We start from the raw sequence: 19,752 nt of genomic DNA on the forward strand, positions 1-19,752 counted from the left end.
ATAACCTTTTATAATTGCCTGGCCCTAACTAGTCAAGTGGCACTCATCGGAGCCGCGTGGGCCCAAAGGCACATTTTTCATCGAAAGAACACAACTGTTGCCTTTACATTTGGAGTTGCGCCCCTTATACTATTTTCGTTGAGTGGGCTCCGTAACTAGCTTTATTTTATCAATATTTAAGGATATATGCATTTATAATATTCACATCGTGCCTCCTCTAGCCACTTAGAGAAAAATGAGTATATCAGTATATTTGCAATTACATGGGAACCTAGCCCAATAAAGTATTTTGGCTCACTAGCCTAATATAAAAGGTACATGTACATGTATTTACATCGTCAAAATAGGTGGGGGTATTACAGGTGCATTCCTTGGACAAGACCTTTGGACATTTCTTATCGAGATTGAACAAAAACAATTAGTTGAATTATCCAAAGAATCAATCAAGTCAATTGAACCTAGCTAATGTTGTTTTTCTTCCAAACTCCTTTAACCCCTATATTAGTAGTTATCGTAGTTATGGTAGGGTGTCAGGTGGTTAATATCTCATTGGACCTAGCTAATGTTGTTTTTCTTTCAAACTCCTTCAACCCCTATATTAGTAGCCATAGTAGTTGTGGTAGGGTGCTCGGTGGTTAATATCCCTATTGTGGAAGGATTCCCTATTGTGTAGTTGCTCTCCCTAGCTAAGGATTCCTTATTGTGTAGTTGCTCTCCCTAAATATTTTTGTCTTTTTGGAGAAATCTGATAAAATTAGAACCATACATAGAATATTAGCATAGTCCTTGCACAATGATAATAGGTACAAATTGAGAAATGACCCATTTTTTTTAATAAAACTTATTAACTAACTAAAAGTCTACATGATAATGTAAGATAAATCTTCACAATAAAATTTTTATTACATATGTGTTGTGGAAGGATTCCCTATTGTGTCGCTACTCTCCCTACCTATTTTTGTCTCTTTCCAGAAATATGATAAAGTTGGAACAATATAAAGAATATTAACATGGTCCTTGGCCCAATTTTTTTTACTTTTTTTAACAAAACTTATTTACCAACTAAAAATCTACATAATAATGTGACATAATTCTTTATAATAAAAAATCTTGTTACATGTTTTTTAATTTTTAAATATATATATTTTTAACTTTTCTATTAAATAATAATAATCATAATTTAATTACTTGATTTTTTTAATTTTAATAACTTAAAATAAAATAAACAATTATGATGCTTATGAATTGATTTCTATTTACGAATCATTTAATTCAGATAATTGCTCTAGTCATAGGGTAACTATAAATACATTCCCCAAATCATTAAGTATGAATTGATTTCTATTTACAAATCATTTAATTCAGATAATTGCTCTAGTCATAGGGTAACTATAAAAGTCATAGGGTAACTATAAAGACATTCCCCAAATCATTTCCCTTAATTGTACATGCATTTCAAACCACTTAATGGATCCATTGTTTAAATAGCTCATTTTATTTGAACAAACGAACATTAAATACATTCCCCAAACCATTTCCCTTAACTGTACATGATAATGTGACATAATTCTTTATAATAAAAAATCTTGTTACATGTTTTTTAATTTTTAAATATATATATTTTTAACTTTTCTATTAAATAATAATAATAATTTAATTACTTATTTTTTTAATTTTAATAACTTAAAATAAAATAAACAGATGCTTATGAATTGATTTCTATTTAATTCAAAAATTGCCCTACTTATAGGGTAAGTATAAATACATTCCCAAATCATTTCCCTTAACTGTACATGCATTTCAAACCACGTAATGGATCAAAGGTTTAAATAGCTCATTTTATTTGAACTTAATAAAACAAACCAACATTTATTCCATTACCCATCTTAGCTATGTCTAAGCAAGAAAGTTTATACGCCGAGGCACATAAGCGACCTCGCCTTTTATTCTAAACAATATAAGGATGATGATCAGTAGAGGAATTCCTCAACAATCGACAAAGGTGTATGTAGTATACAGATGGCCAGCATTATATCCTGCTCCGTTACTGTCAATTGCATTAAAAGCCGCGGTTTCAAGATCCAACCCTCCGTTTGAGCACTGGTCCAAAATACGCACCGTCACGCTTTGTTGTGTTGAAGGATTCGTCACCTGATATCAACATTTCCATATTTAAACATTAATTCTTCAACACATTATTACAAATCTCAAATATAGTAATTAACTCGCTCACTTACACTTAAGCACTTCCCGCACAACGAAGGCCCCATGGGACCGCCAGCTTGGCCACAGAAGGCAGTCCATTTGTACTGGCTGCGCCACAGCAGGGACTGATCAGAGTCATATGTTGCGCAGTAAAGGCCGTCCAGAGCGTAATTATTGGCGGGAAAATCCTATTTCCACCACTATAGGATCATTAATGCGCTCTTACATCTTACATGCGCGAGAAATAGACTTTTATAACACGCGCAGAGGTAACGCGCCGTTTTTATTTTTATTATCTAATTATAAACGTCTATCTCCCGCGCATGTAAGAGCGCATTAATGATCCTATAGTGGTGGAAATAGCATTTTCCTTATTGGCGGACGGGTTGTAGTCATTGTACGTCGTATACGTGTTGCTCTGCGTTTGTGCTGAAACGCCAGCCAGCTGAAATACAACAACAAGCAGACTGCATAGTGCTAAAACGCTTATCCATCCTGCAACTTTGGAAGCCATTGATATAATATGTTCTTCTGAAAGAGAAAATTTGACGCCTGTTATACGAGAAAATATATGGGCTCTGCGGAGCTTGGAGTGCGATGGGATTATAAGGCCTGAGCAATGTATTTATATTCGCAAGAGGCTACGCAAATTCAAGTATTAATGTATGATTCTTCTACCCCGCCTGACTAGAGACTTTAGCGGGTCTAATAAAGCCAGCAGGGAAGACCATGGGGGCGGCTAGACCTAGAGGTGCGGACGGAGAGCACGTCAAACGGAGTTTCTTTGTATTAAAATCGAATACAATCTGGTTGGTGCAGAGGTTATTGATCACAGCCATGTTCCATTACAGATGAGGCTAACGTCTTTTCAAAGTTTGCAGTACAATCATATGGTTCTGATGAACGTGGATTGATCTTTATCCACATATCTCAGAATTCCAAACACCCGATAATTGAAATTTGAGGAAGCACCATTTTTTTGAACTTCCAGAAAAATAGATGAGATCCTATAATTGGTTGAATAATTGGTACATGCTTGTCTACATTACAATTTACACGAGTGCTGAAGTCTTGCGAAGCATCCATGTTGTATTCTAACAAATAGGATAGACTAGCATTTGCACTTAATGTTGCAAAAGAAACGCCGTAAGGTATAGTGTATGGAAGAATATTGAAATGTGAATGGGCTTTTGTGGGCTTTTTTGAAAGCAAGGGTCGATGTCCATGCGAACAACAACTGGGTATCCATATTGATTTGGATAGGGTTATTTAAGAAATCATTATTCAAAGGGGAAATTAAATTAATATGAAGATATATTGAAAACATGTATTATATTCATTAAAATCAATTGATTTTGTTAACAAAATATGTTAAAACCCATTGACAATGAATTGGTTGTGAGGACATAAACTATCAAAATGGTATTTGATCTTGAAACATCCTTTTTTAAATTTGAAATGGAAAACACAAATAGTTGTGAGGACATAAACCATCAAAATGGTATTTGATTTTGAAACATCCTTTTTTAAGTTTGAAATGGAAAATACAAATAGTGAATTGTAACATCATTTTTTAAGTTTGAAATGGAAAATACAAATAGTGAATTGTAACAGAAGAAGTTCGAGGAGGAATATAATATTCTAAAGAACATTGTGCTTGTCATTCCATATTTGAAGTTGTATAAAAACATGTTGGAGGTATCGAAGACCTGAAGAAGCAGTAATGGACCTGCAAAATGTATATTTTGTTAGAATAAGTAATATGTAAATCAGTTGTGGAAATTTATTAGTAATACTTTGCAGGTGAGTTGTGTTAAAATGAATTTGGAATGAATGGAAATGAAGTTACCTTTGCTATGGGGATTTATATAATGTTAGTGGAAGATGCATGGTGAATAACAGCATGGAGGTCTATGCATAGTTGGAGATGCATATTTTTTGCTTGTCATTCTACTTGTAGTTGCTTAGGTATGCTATTTTTGAGTCCACGTGTCCTATTGCAAAAGAAAGAAAATGTTAGAATGAGATGTATAGATAATATAAAGACATTCTAATATTTGGTTAATTATTAATATTGATTAAAGGTGGTTGTTGTTGAAAGATATGAAAAGTATGTTATGAAATAGAACGAGGTAAATAAATGGAGGAAACCTTTTGGTGATGTTAAAGTATGGGTTGGAGCATATTATCTGGAGGCGGCATTGAACGGAGAATTTCTTCTGCGTGTTTTCTGCGAGCAATGTTTTTGTTGTCTTTCATTTTACTGTAACGATCGAAACTGAATGCGAGGCTAATCCGGAGATCTCGTAGAGAAGGTACTATTGAAATTGCTGTGAATGTGAGACCTTGACATTCTGTTTTTCCAATGTCAATTGTTGCTTTTGGAAGTGTCATACCTTGAGATTTATGTATGGATAAAGCCTAAGCCATCTTCAATGGAATTTGTGCACGTCGATTTCTTTTTACTGCTGGAATAGGCAAGTGAGCGGGGTTTCTTTCATCCCAAGGAGGCCCGATGTATTTGGGAAAATCTACGACAACAAATGTTGGAATTTGTGGTGGTGCAGTTGATTCTTTGTAAAAGATGGTTACAATTTCTCCGAGGGAACCATTAACAAGTCCGGCTGAAACCCAAAGGTTGGAAGTCAACATAACTTTTTCGCCATTGCATAGTAATACAATTCGCTCAAGTTGCTCGTCTTCTGAGGAAATGTTGGAATATGTGTTGTCATCTTCAGCAATGGATCTTGCGATAGGAGTGTTTAGAGATTTCATCATTTGCTTATTATGGACCATTGTTTGAGCATTTGTTGGGAATAGATGCATGGAATCATGGAATGAACATATTTCTTCTTCTGATAAAAAGGAATCTGTGCGCGACATGAGTACGTTGTAGTCATCGATTGTTGGATTTGCATCTCTAATGTTCTGGAGAATGTTCCTGAAAGTAACCTGTGCGATGTTGTCACCTTGTTGACGAAATATTGTGTCTAATGTGATGACTGTGTTGAAGGTGTTCCACGGTGCGCTTCTGTGGCTCATCCCTGCATATAGAGGTATGTCTTTTACAAGTGGTAGCTGACCGAGATCACCAACCAATATAATGGAATAGCCACCAAAAGGAGTGTTTCTTTGCTGTGGAAATGCCTCTCGAAGATGTTCATCAATATGGTCGAGAAGCTTTGGCCCAATGAAGCTCATTTCATCGATTAGTATGTATCTTATATGCCTGAGTTCTTCTTGGAATTTTGCAAGAGCATTACCTTCTAAGGGCATAAGATCCTTTATAGGAAGGTGCAGAGCAGAATGGATTGTCGATGCTTGTATGTTAAAGGCAGCAACCCCTGTAGGGGCGAGGAGCATGATCGGTGAAGGTTCTGGGCTTGCAAGGCTTATGAGCATATCTTTGATGCAATTGATAAGGAGGGATTTTCCTGTACCAGCAGTGCCTTGTATTATCATTCTGAGAGCGGGTAAATAATCCTTCTTAGCAAAATGATTAGAAATAATATTTAGAGCTTTTTACTGCATTGGAGATAATGTAGTAAGGGTCACTAGGATATGTTGATGTGTTTGAAGAATGCGGTGGATGGAGCGGCTATTCTCAATGAATTGTATGGCATTATTTTGTAGATCTAATGGGATATTGTTATGATTCCAGTTATGGGTGTCATCAAAGCCACGGAGACGAAGCATGTCAAGGTCATTTATGAGAAGCTCATTTGTAGGGTGTAATTGGGAAAGTAATTCCCATTCATTTATTTCCATGGTGTCTGGAGGATTGGTTTCATGAATAGTTGAGGTATCATCTGTGACAGATTCAATATCAGATAGTGTGCGGTTTTGATGCCAAGGTTTGTAGAATGGACGAAATGTTTGCCAATTTGTGATGAATTCTGCAGCAGAATCTCCTATATCTTGTACGATATGGAGAAAAGGTTTGTATAGCATAAGTTAAACTCTGTAAAAGTCAGCGTAGCAAGGTTTAGTTGTGGATGGTATGGAGGAGTAATGTGGTATGACCCGAACAATTTCTTTTGTAGGTCTTTGTTTCCATTTGTTTGTTTTGCGACGAGGATCATATGACCAAGATCTTGCTAATTCTATTAGTGATGTGGATTCTAGGGTAGAAGGGCATTGGATATATGTATCTATGATGTGTGGGGATGTAGTGGAGGTGGTGTTCATTTGTGGAAGGCGGATAAGAATTTTTTGGCTTACATTTAAAGAAATGAATGGTCGACTACATAATGTTAATGGTAATTTTTGCAGCATATGGTAGGTTTCTTGTGCTCCAATGTCACGATCAACAAGGGTTTCTGCAAGAAATTTTCGAAATGCAGATGTTGTTGGGTCAAAAATGGGTGAATCCAGGACAATTCTACGTAGCATGTGGTGGAAGCTTTCAATTATTTTTTCTGCTTTGGATGCATTTTTGGCGATATATTTTTGTACAACGTGTATGGAGAGTACTGGTTGGAAGTCAACATTTGCAGGCCAAATAGATAGGATGGTAGGGTTATGGCTATTGAGTCGATCGTCGTTGCGAGCAGGGGTGTATGTTTTTTGGCCATTGGAATCAATGAATAAGGCCGATTTTGGATGTAATTCCCATGGTGCTTTATAACGAAATTGGAGTGAGGATCCATTTTTTCTTAGGCATGTGCTTTCTCAGCATTTTGTGTGACGTTCAACACAATTGATGAGTTGTTCATAGTCATTGAAAGGATTGGTTCTGAAGATTTGCGGTGTGGACAATAGACAAGGATCTTCGGGATTTGTCCAAGCAATTGGTTGGTCTAAAGTCGAAGGAGTACGAGGGTTCCAAGCGGAAATATATTTGTCAAAGAACTGCCTTGTAATATCAACTGCTTTTGTGTCTTCCCAGTTGAGGTTTTCCATATCAGGTGCATTTTCTATCCAAAGGAAACCATGGATGTGCGCAGATCCCCTATGTTGCCATTCATATCTGTCAAGTATGCGTTTTTGTAAGATAATTTTGTAATAGGTGAGGAATGTTGTTTCAAGTTTTTGGAAAAAAATGCGGTAGAATGCGTACCTGTACCAGTAATCTTTTGTCTTCAAGTGTTTCTCTAAGATAATCTCACGAAATGCTGTGAATCTATGGTGCATATATAGTGATGTTAAATGTGGGTTAGAGATAATGTTATCATTTCTCCACTTTTGTTGTTTTGCAATATCAGAAGGAAGACATTCGGGCATGATTGCATGAAGATCAGACCATTTTGTATCAGCCGCACTTAATGTGAAGAAGAACGTCGGGCAACCGAGTTGAGATATCATGTCCGTTAGTTCATTTTTAGCTTTGTGCCAAAATGATCTTGTTCCACGTAAAGAGCTACCGAATCGCATGACTTGCTCTGCCAATTGCTCATCTGGAAATTGTTCTAATCGGATGTTCAGATCTTGAATAGATATTGGGAAGTTATCTGTGATGTTATTTTTCACAAAAATTGATGTTGTTGCTTGACTGCGATGTCACATCATGAGATTATATATGTAATAACGAAAGCGTGGGTGCTTTCCAAATCTGTTATCATAGTAACGTATGAGATGAAGTGCATATTCATGTAACTGCACTGCTTTCATTCTTGGCTGATTTGGCATTGCAGCTCCTGTTGGAAAAAGGGTGGGGAAAGCCATAGATACTAGACCTTCTGTGTTGTATTCATTGATTGGCGATAAACCAATTGTTGGCCACTCAATTGTAGTCTCATATTGGTGGTTGTAAACATGTAAATAATGGTGGATTTCTTGGATTTCTGTATTTGTATTAGGTATGATGGGTACGAATGATGATGTCTGGTTTACGAATGGGTCTGCAGAATCTTCGGTGAGCTCATGTGGTGGTTCAAGTGAAAGGTGGACAGTGGTTTCTGTAGTATTGGAATGGTGAAGGGAGGAGGAGACATTGGTGGGGATTGCTGGTAAGGATGCCAGTGCATTGTTATCAATACGAACATTCTTATAGTATAGGTCATTTGCCAATTTGTATTCTAATGCAGCAAGAACGCGATGTCTACTGACAATGAAATCATAAGCCTTATGGTCATTACTATGATGAGTGACAATTAGGATGTCCAAGTTTTCAACACGTCGTGGCAACATGTTTGCGATTTTTGTAATGTCTTGAGGAAAACAAATTGTGTGGCCACTGTATTTATATTGGCCACCACGTGCATGTGTTACTTGCAGTATAGGGTTAACCCTAGCAATGAGCATTTCTTCTATTTGTGAAAGAGATGTAAGGATAGCTGGTTGAGGAGCAGGGTCCATGTTGTTTGATAATGAGAAGCAATGACCCTTTCTTTTAGAGACGCATCTAGAGCAGCAATACATGTGGTTGGAATTGCGGATATGTATTCCAGGATATGATTCAAAACAAATGGAGCATGGGAATTTAGGTGGAAGTTTATCAATCTTTGCATGAAAAGCTCGATGTGCTTGATTAGTATAAATGTTGCTGAAAGCCTGTGGGAAGGAGGGGTTAGGGCAATGAGGTATGGATGTATTTGTTTGAGAGGTTTGCTGAGAAGATAAAGAGTTTTATAATTGCAAGGGAGGATTGTTTTCGGGGTGGGCCATTTCAGACTAGGAATGTTGGTTTTCATTCTGTTTTTTGTGTTTTTGACATTCTCTGATGTATTTTTTTGCTTGATAAAGCTCACGGCGACGTGAATTTAATCTTTCTTTATTTGTTGCATAGTATCTTCAAGCACGTTCATTATTAGAATAAGAAGCCATTCGCAAAATTTATGGTACCTATAAGCAAGAGAGGGGAAAAGAAGAATGTTATTTGGAGACAACAACCATGTTATTGTATGAAAGAGAAAGAAGGGTAAAAAATTTAAGTGAAAGCGAAAGAAGGGAAAAAAATTTAAGTTTTGAATAGTTTTATGTGAATTTTTTTACTTGAATAATGTGTTTGAAAGAACATATTAGTATTTTTTCTTTATACATGTAGATAGTTTCATGTGTAACGTAGCAAGTTACGTCATTTTTTAAAAGGAAGAAGATGATAAAAGAAAAAAAGAATGTGAATTTGTCTACTCACATAATGCTAGATACAATGGAGGACGAATACTTATTTCAATGGTATATAAGAAAATTTCGTAAGAAGGCATGCAACAGTATATCGGGTAAAGTTGTATTTATAAAATTGGACAATAGGAATTGTCAAAAAGAAAAGAATACATTTTGTGATATTTATCTACAATATCAAGATGTTCTGAATTTCTCGAAGGATGTTGTTGCAGTCTCTCGTGAAATGCAACTTTTCTTCTTTTATGATAACACATTTCAATCGTGGCACTTCTTTAAAAGTTTCTGTCTTCACCGATAGTGTGAAGATATGATCTGTCCATAGAGCTTTAGAGATAATTTCCTTGACCAGTTCTGAATCTGAAGATAATAAATAGAAGTCTTTGGCATTATTTCCAAGAATTATAGAGCCCACGTCTTCGAAAGCAACAGTTGAAGCTAATTCACCAGTGTGATCTTGTATGTCGATTTTAAATAAGTATGTGTAATCATAGTCACTTACTTCAGCGTTGCATTTTGGGAAAAACCACATCCCTGTCTTTTGTGGAATAAGTTTTTTCATGCATTTTTTCCCACCAATGATCGATGAGCAAGAAATGTAGTAAAAAATATCCATCCCAATTTTTGTTATTGTGCCCTTTAATTGGAAAAATGTTGGTTTCTCTAAGGAATCCATACTGTAAATATCAGCAATTGTTATTTTTTTTTTGTTGATGCCCAAAAGGAGATCTTGTTGTCAAAGATGTAGAAGCTGCAGTCGGACCTTCCTTTTTAAACCATGACTTTAGCGTATGGGCCTCTTCAATGTCAGGATCTACAAGAATAATGGATCTCGTTGTAGTGCCGATATTTTTTCCATTAAATTCTCCAACACGTGCAGATTTGATTGCAACGATGGGGTTATTTCCTGTAGCACATAGGGAGGAGATTTCCTATGACACGACATTAAAATTATCTCCCCAAAATATTGCATCTATGTTATACCTTGACATGTCTTGAAGTTGTACTGTTCGTTTATTAACTTCAGAGCCGTCTTTTCTATGTATAGTGCATACACTGGAAATGTCTGTGACAATACCAAGAATATCAACAATGGAGTTGACGTTTGTTGTTCTGATATCATTAATTGATTTTATATTGAATTGCACTGTTGGATTATGTTTTTTTTCATTGGAAACATGTTCTATGGTAGATGTTGCATTCAACAAAATTTCTCAGTCATTGTTCAAGTGGTTGTATTGCTTATTAGCCATTTTTACATTCCCTTTAGAGACAATGTAGACATTTCCATTTTGGATTTTGTCGAAAAAATAATCTGCAACATTTTTGAAACATGTAATATGTATTTCTCCACCCTCTGTATCGAACAGGTCAAAACCAAACACTTTACCGGGTCCGTATTGATTCTGAAACTGTCAAAGAGCTGTTTCCTTTGGACGTATCCTTTTATGCACCAAGTTGAGTGGTAAGGGTTTAACGATTTGATGGGAATTTGAACTGGCAGAACGGATGGAGTTGGAGTAGTTGGAAGAGGGCAGTGTCTTTTTGATAAAGGATTTGGGTTCAATGACGATGGAGTGTTTTCATCGTATGTGATCAGGATACTCATAGTTTTTGGATTGCCAATTAAGGGTGCAAATGAAGTAGATATTTTAAAGTCTATTAGCTTTATAGACCTACACGACAAATGAGAGCCATAGGAATAACTGTTAGAAGTGGATGTGTTATAAATAAAAATGTTAAATTTGAAATAAGAAACTTATAACAAACTTACATTGATGGACCGATAGCTGAGGTAGTCCAAATTTTAACATTTATAATAGAACCCTTTTGTAGCAAGCCTGTTGCTACGAGATCATTGAAATCTTTTGGAAGCATGATGTGTTTCTTATGTATTCCATCTGAAATTGCAGTACGATATCGTGGAGTTGAATTTCGCATCAATTGTATTGGTTCAAGTTCAACAATTTGTAGGTATGGTTGAATATGAGTTGATCCAGATAACATTGAGGAAATTGCATTCTGAGTAAGGTTTGTTGTCATTTTTTGATACAAAGCAAAACACAAAAATGTTGTTTTCTTCGCGTAAGATGTTTAATATTCATTACATTCCTATAACATTACTCGAAAATATATGAATTAAAGGGCAAAGGGCAAGAAGCATGTTCAATTTGTTTCTAAATGGGTGGGTATCTAAGCTTGTAAACATAATGAAGAAAGATGTTTATTACAACAACCTTTATATGATCATTTTTTTTGAAACATAGTTAAAATTGTAAATTAACAATTTCAGAAACCTACACATGTTAGAAACAATCAGATAGGTCATGATGATTGAGTTTCTCGTTCCAAATAATGTATACATTTTTTAGGGAATTTGGCAGTAGCAACACCAGAGCTACGTTGGAGCTACATTGTGGGTTTTGCATTGGGCAAATTTGTATTGTGGAATTTGGGTTTTGCATGAGTATTTTTGTTCCCAGAGAAAACGAATGCCATACATAATGGTGGAGAGAAGTTGTGCAATTACACAGAATGCAATGATAGGTGGCTAAGCTCAACATAGGTCCAATGACCAAGCACTGAAACTATTTAATGCAATGCCTATGCTAGATGAGGTTACATAAAATTATGTAATTTTAGGATTTGTAATTTGATGATATGCACATAATGGGTAATGCCATGAGGCCCTAAATGTTTTTGCTCAAATAAGAAAATTGTTTCTAAGCCAAACAACTTCAGCTTTGGCACCATTGTCAAGGCCTACGTTGGGTAATGCCATGAGGCTCGAAATGTTTTAGGTCAAATGAGGAGAGTGTTTTTAAGCCAAACAACTTCACCTTTGGCACCATTATGGAACATCTAAAAGCTCTGAACAACTTACCTTCCTGGTACTTAGTATGTTATACGGGCTTGGAATTAGATGTTTTTAATCCTCAGGATTAGTTGGCATTTATTTAGTTGACATATTCAAAAACAAAGAAAGGACGGGTCTTGTGAAAGCTAGATGAGAGGATAAAATGAAGTATGTCATTAAAAAGAGTAAAGGAATATGCAATAGCCAAAAGTAGTGCTAGAAAGGAACGACAAGCGGGGAGACCAGTCCCTTAAGATCCGTGGGATGGAAGGAAAATCTCGATGATTGTGATCTCCTTTGCAAATGACGCATGGAGATTTAAGTTTGGATGGTGCAGTGTGTGGATTTTCATCAGATGATGCGTGGTTGCCCCCTTTCGTCGTTGGATTCTTCTTCTTCTTCTCCTTCCTTTTCTTCTTCTTCTCAATTACTTGGTTTTTAGTTTGACTAGTTTCACCAAGCGAAGAGGAAGAAGGAGAGGGAGAAACAAACGAAGTAGAAGGTTGGGGGGTAACTCTAATATCTTCTGGTTGCTGATTTGATTGCTCAAGAATCATGGTGCTTTGAATGACAGAGGTCGAGAAAAGCCATACCGGCAGGCCAATTGCAAGCCCTAGAAGGGACAATGTAGCCATATGAGGTGCACCAACATCTCCCCTAGAGGAAAAGGGAGTAGGATTCCCCCAAGGGGAAATCCTTGATTGGTGGACTCCATTTTCTCAACCTAAGACCAATGAGGGAACAATGATGTTATTCGATTTAAATAAATTTTATGATGCTTTGACACAACTTGCTTTTTCAAATTTTAAGAGTCGAGAAAAATCTAAAGATGACTCTAGTTTCCTTCGATTTGGGTAACTCTAGTATCATTTGGGTGCTAATTTGATTGCTCAAGAATCACGGTGTTTTGAATGATAGAGGTCGAGAAAAGCCATACTGGCGGGCCAATTGCAAGCCCTGGAAGGGACAATGTAGCCATATGAGGTGCACCAACATCTCCCCTAGAGGAAAAGGGAGTAGGATTCCCCCGAGGGGAAATCCTTGATTGGTGGACTCCATTTTCTCAACCTAAGACCAACGAGACCCTAAATTCAACATATCCATGTGAATATGAGGTGTGATGACTATGTACAAGATTCCAAGAAAAAGATGTTTGGAAATTGACTATATTTTGTTTCTGATTTGTATGTTTCGTTAATTTATTTAACAGACTCTCTTTGCAAAAAAACTTAAAACAGAGTAGGCCAAGGCCTTTTTTAGGAAGTGATGCAAAGTATCTGTATTTAACATTGTTGTGTGAGTAACCAACATAATCTGTATAGTGCTATGGAAATTAATAGTCTCTGCGGGAAAAAAGCCTAATATAATCCACACAATCCAATCCTCATGAGGAAGGTTTTGCAGGAATTTAAAGGTTTTCTTATGTTATAAAATCCTAAGCTAATGTGGGTGTGCTAGCAAATAAGCATATAACCTCTTCCCTAATAGTTAAAAAACGCCATGAAGCAAAACATGTTGCAAGGTACAAACACTTGGAAACCTAGGTAGGGACCAACCAGTCTCAATTTGTCTAATTTGTCTATTATATTGAATAACGATATATTGCTACTTTAAGAATCATCCAAAATAAAGAAAAGATATACCAGACTATATATTTCTCTAAAAGACATTGATACACCTGTGATCTTTTAAGGCTACAAGAGGCCATGATCTAATGGAAGAAAAAATATGACAACAATGTTTATATTCCTATGAAAGACATTGATACACCTGTGATCTTTTAAGGCTATACGACTACATGAGCTAATGGAAGACATTCAGATACACCTCTGATCTTTTAAAGCTATAACAGGCCATGCTCTAATGGATCCAGGCAGAAAAACATTCTGATACACCCGTGATCTTTGATTTATTAATGCATTCAAGCATAATAAAACTCAGGTTTGAACACCACAAAACCCAAAGTAGTTGAATAGCTCAATTGAATATTTCGCTTTGATTTATTAATGCATTCAAGCATAATAAAACTCAGGTTTGAACACGACAAAACCTTGCATATTAGTGACATAAACACTTATATTTGTGGAGTATCAATCTCCCTAGAAATTAAACATTACTTCCCAGAACATGAGCATATGCATTCAGGTGAAGCCACAGAAGCATTCAATGAATAAAAAAAAGAAAACAAGATCAAAATTGGTAAACTTCAGAGAAATTGTCTGCCTTGTATGAACAAGAAGGGCTTTTAGAAGATGACGAAGATACCAATGATGTGGACTGAGAACCCCCTGAAGATATGTTTGTACAGATAAAATTTTGTACCTAAGTCTCAACAACAGAAAAAGAAGGTTTGAAGACAGAGCTTCTAGTTTCCTCAAGTGACATCTATATTTCACTTTGAGTTCAAGGATGATGAATTCTAAGGGAGGAAAAAAGGAAGTCTCATGAACCAAGTAAAATATGAATTAAGCATGATATAACAAAGATATCAAACTCAACAAGGACCATTCTCTCAAAAGTAAAAGGGTAGCTAAAAGACAAGCAAAATTGGATAATGTCAGCTCTGATGATACACCATTTTTAGGATTCATTAGAAAAAAATAATCTCATTTTCATAATAATATTACTACTCATTTGTTTTTTACTTTTTTGCATTTTTTTTCTACTTATTTTCACAGTTTCAAAGCAAGATATTAACAGTTTTGTAAAAAAATTAACAAGCAAATCACCTTGTGACTATTTTATTCCAATTCAACAGATGCGCGTGTTGATGCCATTGTTGAGATGTCCAGCTAAATGTACAAATGCACCAGATGACAACAATGTTTGTAAAGGCCTCCAAAACAGAGAGGAAGCAAAAAGATACAATACACACAAGGGGAGTAACTAATAGAACATCCTCTAGGTTGGAGGATCATTGAATTACATGATCTAAACTGTTGCATTGTAAAGGAAGTAAACCCTTCGCAGGACACCCAGTTGAATACTTCAATTAAATATTTGGATTTCATTTATTAATGTAGTCAAGCATAATAAAACTCAGGTTTGAACACCAAAAAACCTTGCATATTAGTGACAAACACTTATATTTGTGGTGTATCAAGCTCCCTAGAAATTAAACATTACTTCCTAGAACAAGATAAAGGAAGAAACACTTCATTACTCTTCCTCATCGTAAGTGATTTCCTCTGCCTAGGGATCAATTGGAAATTCAATTGTATGAGCATATGCATTCAAGTGAAGCCACGAAAGCATTCAATGAATAAAAAAAAGTGAAGAAGATTGAAATTAGTAAACTTCAGAGAAATAGTTTACCTTGTATGAACAAGAAGGGCTTTTAGAAGATGACGAAGATACCAATGATGCGGACTAAGAACCTCTTGAAGATATGTCTGTATAGATAAAATTTTGTACATAAGTCTCAACAACAGAAAAAGAAGGTTTGAAGACAGAGCTTCTAGTTTCCTCAAGTGAAATCTATATTCCACTTTGACTTCAAGGATGATGAATTCTAAGGGAGGAAAAAAACCAAGTAAAATATGAATTAAGCATGATATAACAAAGATATCAAGCTCAGCAAGGACCATTCTCTCAAAAGGACAAGGGCAACTGAAAGACAAGAAAAATAAGATAATGCTAGATCTGATGATAAACCATTTTTACGATTCATTAGAAAATATAATCTCATTTTCAAAATAATATTACTACTCATTTGTTTTTTACTTTTATGCATTTTTTTCTACTCACTTTCACAGTTTCAAAGCAAGATATTAACAGTTCTGTAAAAAATTTAACAAGCAAGTCACCCTGTGACTTTTTATTCCAATTTAGCAGATGCATGTGTTGATGCCATTGTTGAGATGTCCAGCTAAATATACAAATGGAGAGACGACAACAATGTTTGTTAAGGCCTCCAAAACATAGAGGAAGCAAAAAGAGATAATACAGACAGGGGTAGTGGGGGAAGTAACTACAAAACATCCTCTAGGTTGGAGGATCATTGAATTACATGATCTAAACTGTTGCATTGTAAAGGAAGTAAACCCTTTGTAGGACACCCAAAGTAGTTGAACAGCTCAATTGAATATTTGGCTTTGATTTATTAATGCATTAAAGCATAATAAAACTCAGGTTTGAACACCACAAAACCTTGCATATTAGTGATATAAACACTTATATTTGTCGAGTATCAAGCTCCCTAGAAATTAAACATTACTTCCCAAAACAAGATAAAAGAGGAAACACTTCATTACTCTTACCTCATCGTAATTGATTTCCTCTGCTTAGGGCCCCATGGGCAATTCAATTATATGAGCATATGGATTTGTTACATACTGGAACCCATTATTTTTGTTCCATACTCGAACCCATTATTGACATGCAAAAAAATGGACTGATAAATCTACGAACATTCCATTTTAAGATTTGTCCCCTGCTTGATATCAATCACAAAGTTTCAATAAGCAATAGATTTAACATAAGAAGTGAAGAAATATAACACTCTGGCATCTCCACCCATGTATACTATGAAGTCTATGGGAATAATCTTGGAGGAATTGGGATCAGAGAATAAATCTGGATTCTGAAAATAAGGAATGAAAGGAAACTGTTGAACTGTTAGGGTTGCAGAAAGATGCTCTGTTTCCTATGCCACTATCTGTCCTCCCGGAACTGAATTGACTATTTTATTCCAATTCAACAGATGCACGTGTTGATGCCATTGTTGAGATGTCCAGCTAAATGTACAAATGTACCAGATGACAACAATGTTTGTTAAGGCCTCCAAAACAAAGAGGAAGCAAAAAGATAAAATACAGACAGGGGGAGTAACTAATAGAACATCCTCTAGGTTGGAGGATCATTGAATTACATGATCTACACTGTTGCATTGTAAAGGAAGTAAACCCTTCGCAGGACACCCAGTTGAATACTTTAATTGAATATTTGGATTTGATTTATTGATGCAGTCAAGCATAATAAAACTCAGGTTTGAACACCACAAAACCTTGCATATTAGTGACAAACACTTATATTTATGGAGTATCAAGCTCCCTAGAAATTAAACATTACTGCCCAAAACAAGATAAAGGAAGAAACACTTCATTACTCTTCCTCATCGTAATTGATTTCCTCTGCCTAGGGCTCCATTGTCAATTCAGTTGTATGAGCATATGCATTCAGGTGAAGCCACGGAAGCATTCAATGAATAAAAAAAAGTGAACAAGATTGAAATTAGTAAACTTCAGAGAAATTGTCTGCCTTGTATGAACAAGAAGGGCTTTTAGAAGATGATGAAGATACCAATGATGTGGACTGAGAACCTCTTGAAGATATGTTTCTACAGATAAAATTTTGTACCTAAGTCTCAACAACAGAAAAAGGAGGTTTGAAGACAGAGCTTCTAGTTTCCTCAAGTGAAATCTATATTCCACTTTGACTTCAAGGATGATGAATTCTAAGGGAGGAAAAAAACCAAGTAAAATGTGAATTAAGCCTGATATAACAAAGATATCAAGCTTAGAAAGGACCATTCTCTCAAAAGGACAAGGGCAACTGAAAGATAAGCAAAATAACATAATGCCAGCTCTAATGATAAACCATTTTTACGATTCATTAGAAAATATAATCTCATTTTCAAAATAATATTACTGCTCATTTGTTTTTTACTTTTTTGCATTTTTTTCTACTCATTTTCACAATTTTAAAGCAAGATATTAACAGTTCTGTAAAAATTTAACAAGCAAATCACCCTGTGACTTTTTATTCCAATTTAGCAGATGCATGTGTTGATGCCATTGTTGAGATGTCCAGCTAAATATACAAATGCACCAGACGAAAACAATGTTTGTTATGGCCTCCAAAATAGAGAGGAAGCAAAAAGAGATAATATAGACAGGGGGAGTGGGGGGACTAACTAACAGAACATCCTCTGGGTTGGAGGATCATCGAATTACATGATCTAAACTGTTGCATTGTAAAGGAAGTAAACCCTTCGTAGGACACCCAAAGTAGTAGAATAGCTCAATTGAATATTTGTCTTTGATTTATTAATGCATTAAAGCATAATAAAACTCAGGTTTGAACACCACAAAACCTTGCATATTAGTGACATAAACACTTATATTTTTCGAGTATCAAGCTCCCTAGAAATTAAACATTACTAACCAGAACAAGATAAAAGAGAAAACACTCCATTACTCTTACCTCATCGTAATTGATTTCCTCTGTTTAGGGCCCCATGGGCAATTCAATTGTAGGAGCATATGCATTTGTTACATACTGGAACCCATTATTTTTGTTCCATACTGGAAACCATTACTAACATGCAAAAAAATGGACTGATAAATCTACGAACATTCCATTCTAAGATTTGTCCCCTGCTTGATATGAATCACAAAGTTGCAGTAAACAATAGATTTAACATAAGAAGTGAAGAAATATAACACTCTGGCAACTCCACCCATGTATACTATGAAGTCTATGGGAATAATCTTGGAGGAATTGGCATCAGAGAAGAAATCTGGATTCTGAGAATCAGGAATGAAAGGAAACGGTCGAACTGTTAGGGTTGCAGAAAGATACTATGTTTCCTCTGCCACTATCCGTCCTCCCGGAACTGAATTGACTATTTTATTCCAATTCAGCAGATGCGCGTGTTTATGCCATTGTTGAGATGTCCAGCTAAATGTACAAATCCACCAAATGACAACAACGTTTGTCCAGGCCTCCAAAACAGAGAGGAAGAAAAAAGATACAATATAGATAGGGGGAGTAACTAATAGAAAATCCTCTAGGTTGGAGGATCATTGAATTACATGATCTAAACTGTTGCATTGTAAATGAAGTAAACCCTTCGCAGGACACCCAGTTGAATACTTCAATTGAATATTTGGATTTGGTTTATTGATGCACTCGAGCATAATAAAACTCAGGTTTGAACACCACAAAACCTTGCATATTAGTGACAAACACTTATATTTGTTGAGTATCAATCTCCCTAGAAATTAAACATTACTTCCTAGAAAAAGATAAAGGAAGAAACTCTTCATTACTCTTGCTCATCGTAATTGATTTCCTCTGCGTAGGGCTCCATTGGCAATTCAATTGTATGAGCATATGCATTCAGGTGAAGCCATGGAAACATTCAATGAATAAAAAAAGTGAACAAGATTGAAATTAGTAAACTTCAGAGAAATTGTCTGCCTTGTATGAATAAGAAGGGATTTTAGAAGATAACGAAGATACCAATGATGTGGACTGAGAACCTCTTGAAGATATGTTTCTACAGATAAAATCTTGTACCTAAGTATCAACAACAACAAAAAGAAGGTTTGAAGACAGAGCTTCTAGTTTCCTCAAGTGAAAGCTATATTCCACTTTGACTTCAAGGATGATGAATTCTAAGGGAGGAAAAAAACCAAGTAAAATATGAATTAAGCCTGATATAACAAAGATATCAAGCTCAGCAAGGACCATTCTCTCAAAAGGACAAGGGCAACGGAAAGACAAGAAAAATAAGATAATGCCAACTCTGATGATAAACCATTTCTACGATTCATTAGAAAATATAATCTCATTTTCAAAATAATATTACTACTCATTTGTTTTTTACCTTTTTGCATTTTTTC

At 35.6% G+C, this 19,752-nt stretch overlaps 1 protein-coding gene and 1 non-coding gene across 2 annotated transcripts; one reads left to right on the top strand and one right to left on the bottom strand.

Annotated features, from left to right (window-relative positions):
• The first annotated feature begins 727 nt into the window (after positions 1-727).
• LOC149225376 (U6 spliceosomal RNA) lies at positions 728-832 on the top strand. Its single transcript, XR_016248595.1, has one exon. It is a non-coding gene; the product is annotated as a U6 spliceosomal RNA (small nuclear RNA).
• A 987-nt stretch (positions 833-1,819) lies between these two features.
• On the bottom strand, positions 1,820-2,781 carry LOC149225377 (pathogenesis-related protein PR-4-like). Its single transcript, XM_089375079.1, has 3 exons — positions 2,585-2,781; positions 2,238-2,393; positions 1,820-2,151 (listed from the first exon to the last, which is right to left on the bottom strand). Exons 1-3 carry the CDS (start codon positions 2,717-2,719, stop codon positions 1,987-1,989), a joined length of 456 nt encoding a protein of 151 aa, XP_089231205.1. The 5' UTR covers positions 2,720-2,781; the 3' UTR covers positions 1,820-1,986.
• Positions 2,782-19,752: the final 16,971 nt, after the last annotated feature.

This window comes from Pinus tabuliformis, chromosome J, assembly GCF_031772625.1.
Source record: "Pinus tabuliformis cultivar Carrire ecotype Pingquan chromosome J, CPIR1, whole genome shotgun sequence".
In the NCBI taxonomy this organism is placed as follows: domain Eukaryota; kingdom Viridiplantae; phylum Streptophyta; class Pinopsida; order Pinales; family Pinaceae; genus Pinus; species Pinus tabuliformis.

Bases quoted from the DNA above. Each gene is read 5' to 3' on its own strand.
- LOC149225377 (XM_089375079.1), bottom strand. From the start codon at position 2,719: ATGGCTTCCAAAGTTGCAGGATGGATAAGCGTTTTAGCACTATGCAGT. The intron at 2,394-2,584 runs GCCAATAAGGAA...TGGTGGAAATAG, and splicing joins ACAATGACTACAACCCGTCC to GATTTTCCCGCCAATAATTA. The intron at 2,152-2,237 runs GTAAGTGAGCGA...TGTTGATATCAG, and splicing joins TGTGCGGGAAGTGCTTAAGT to GTGACGAATCCTTCAACACA.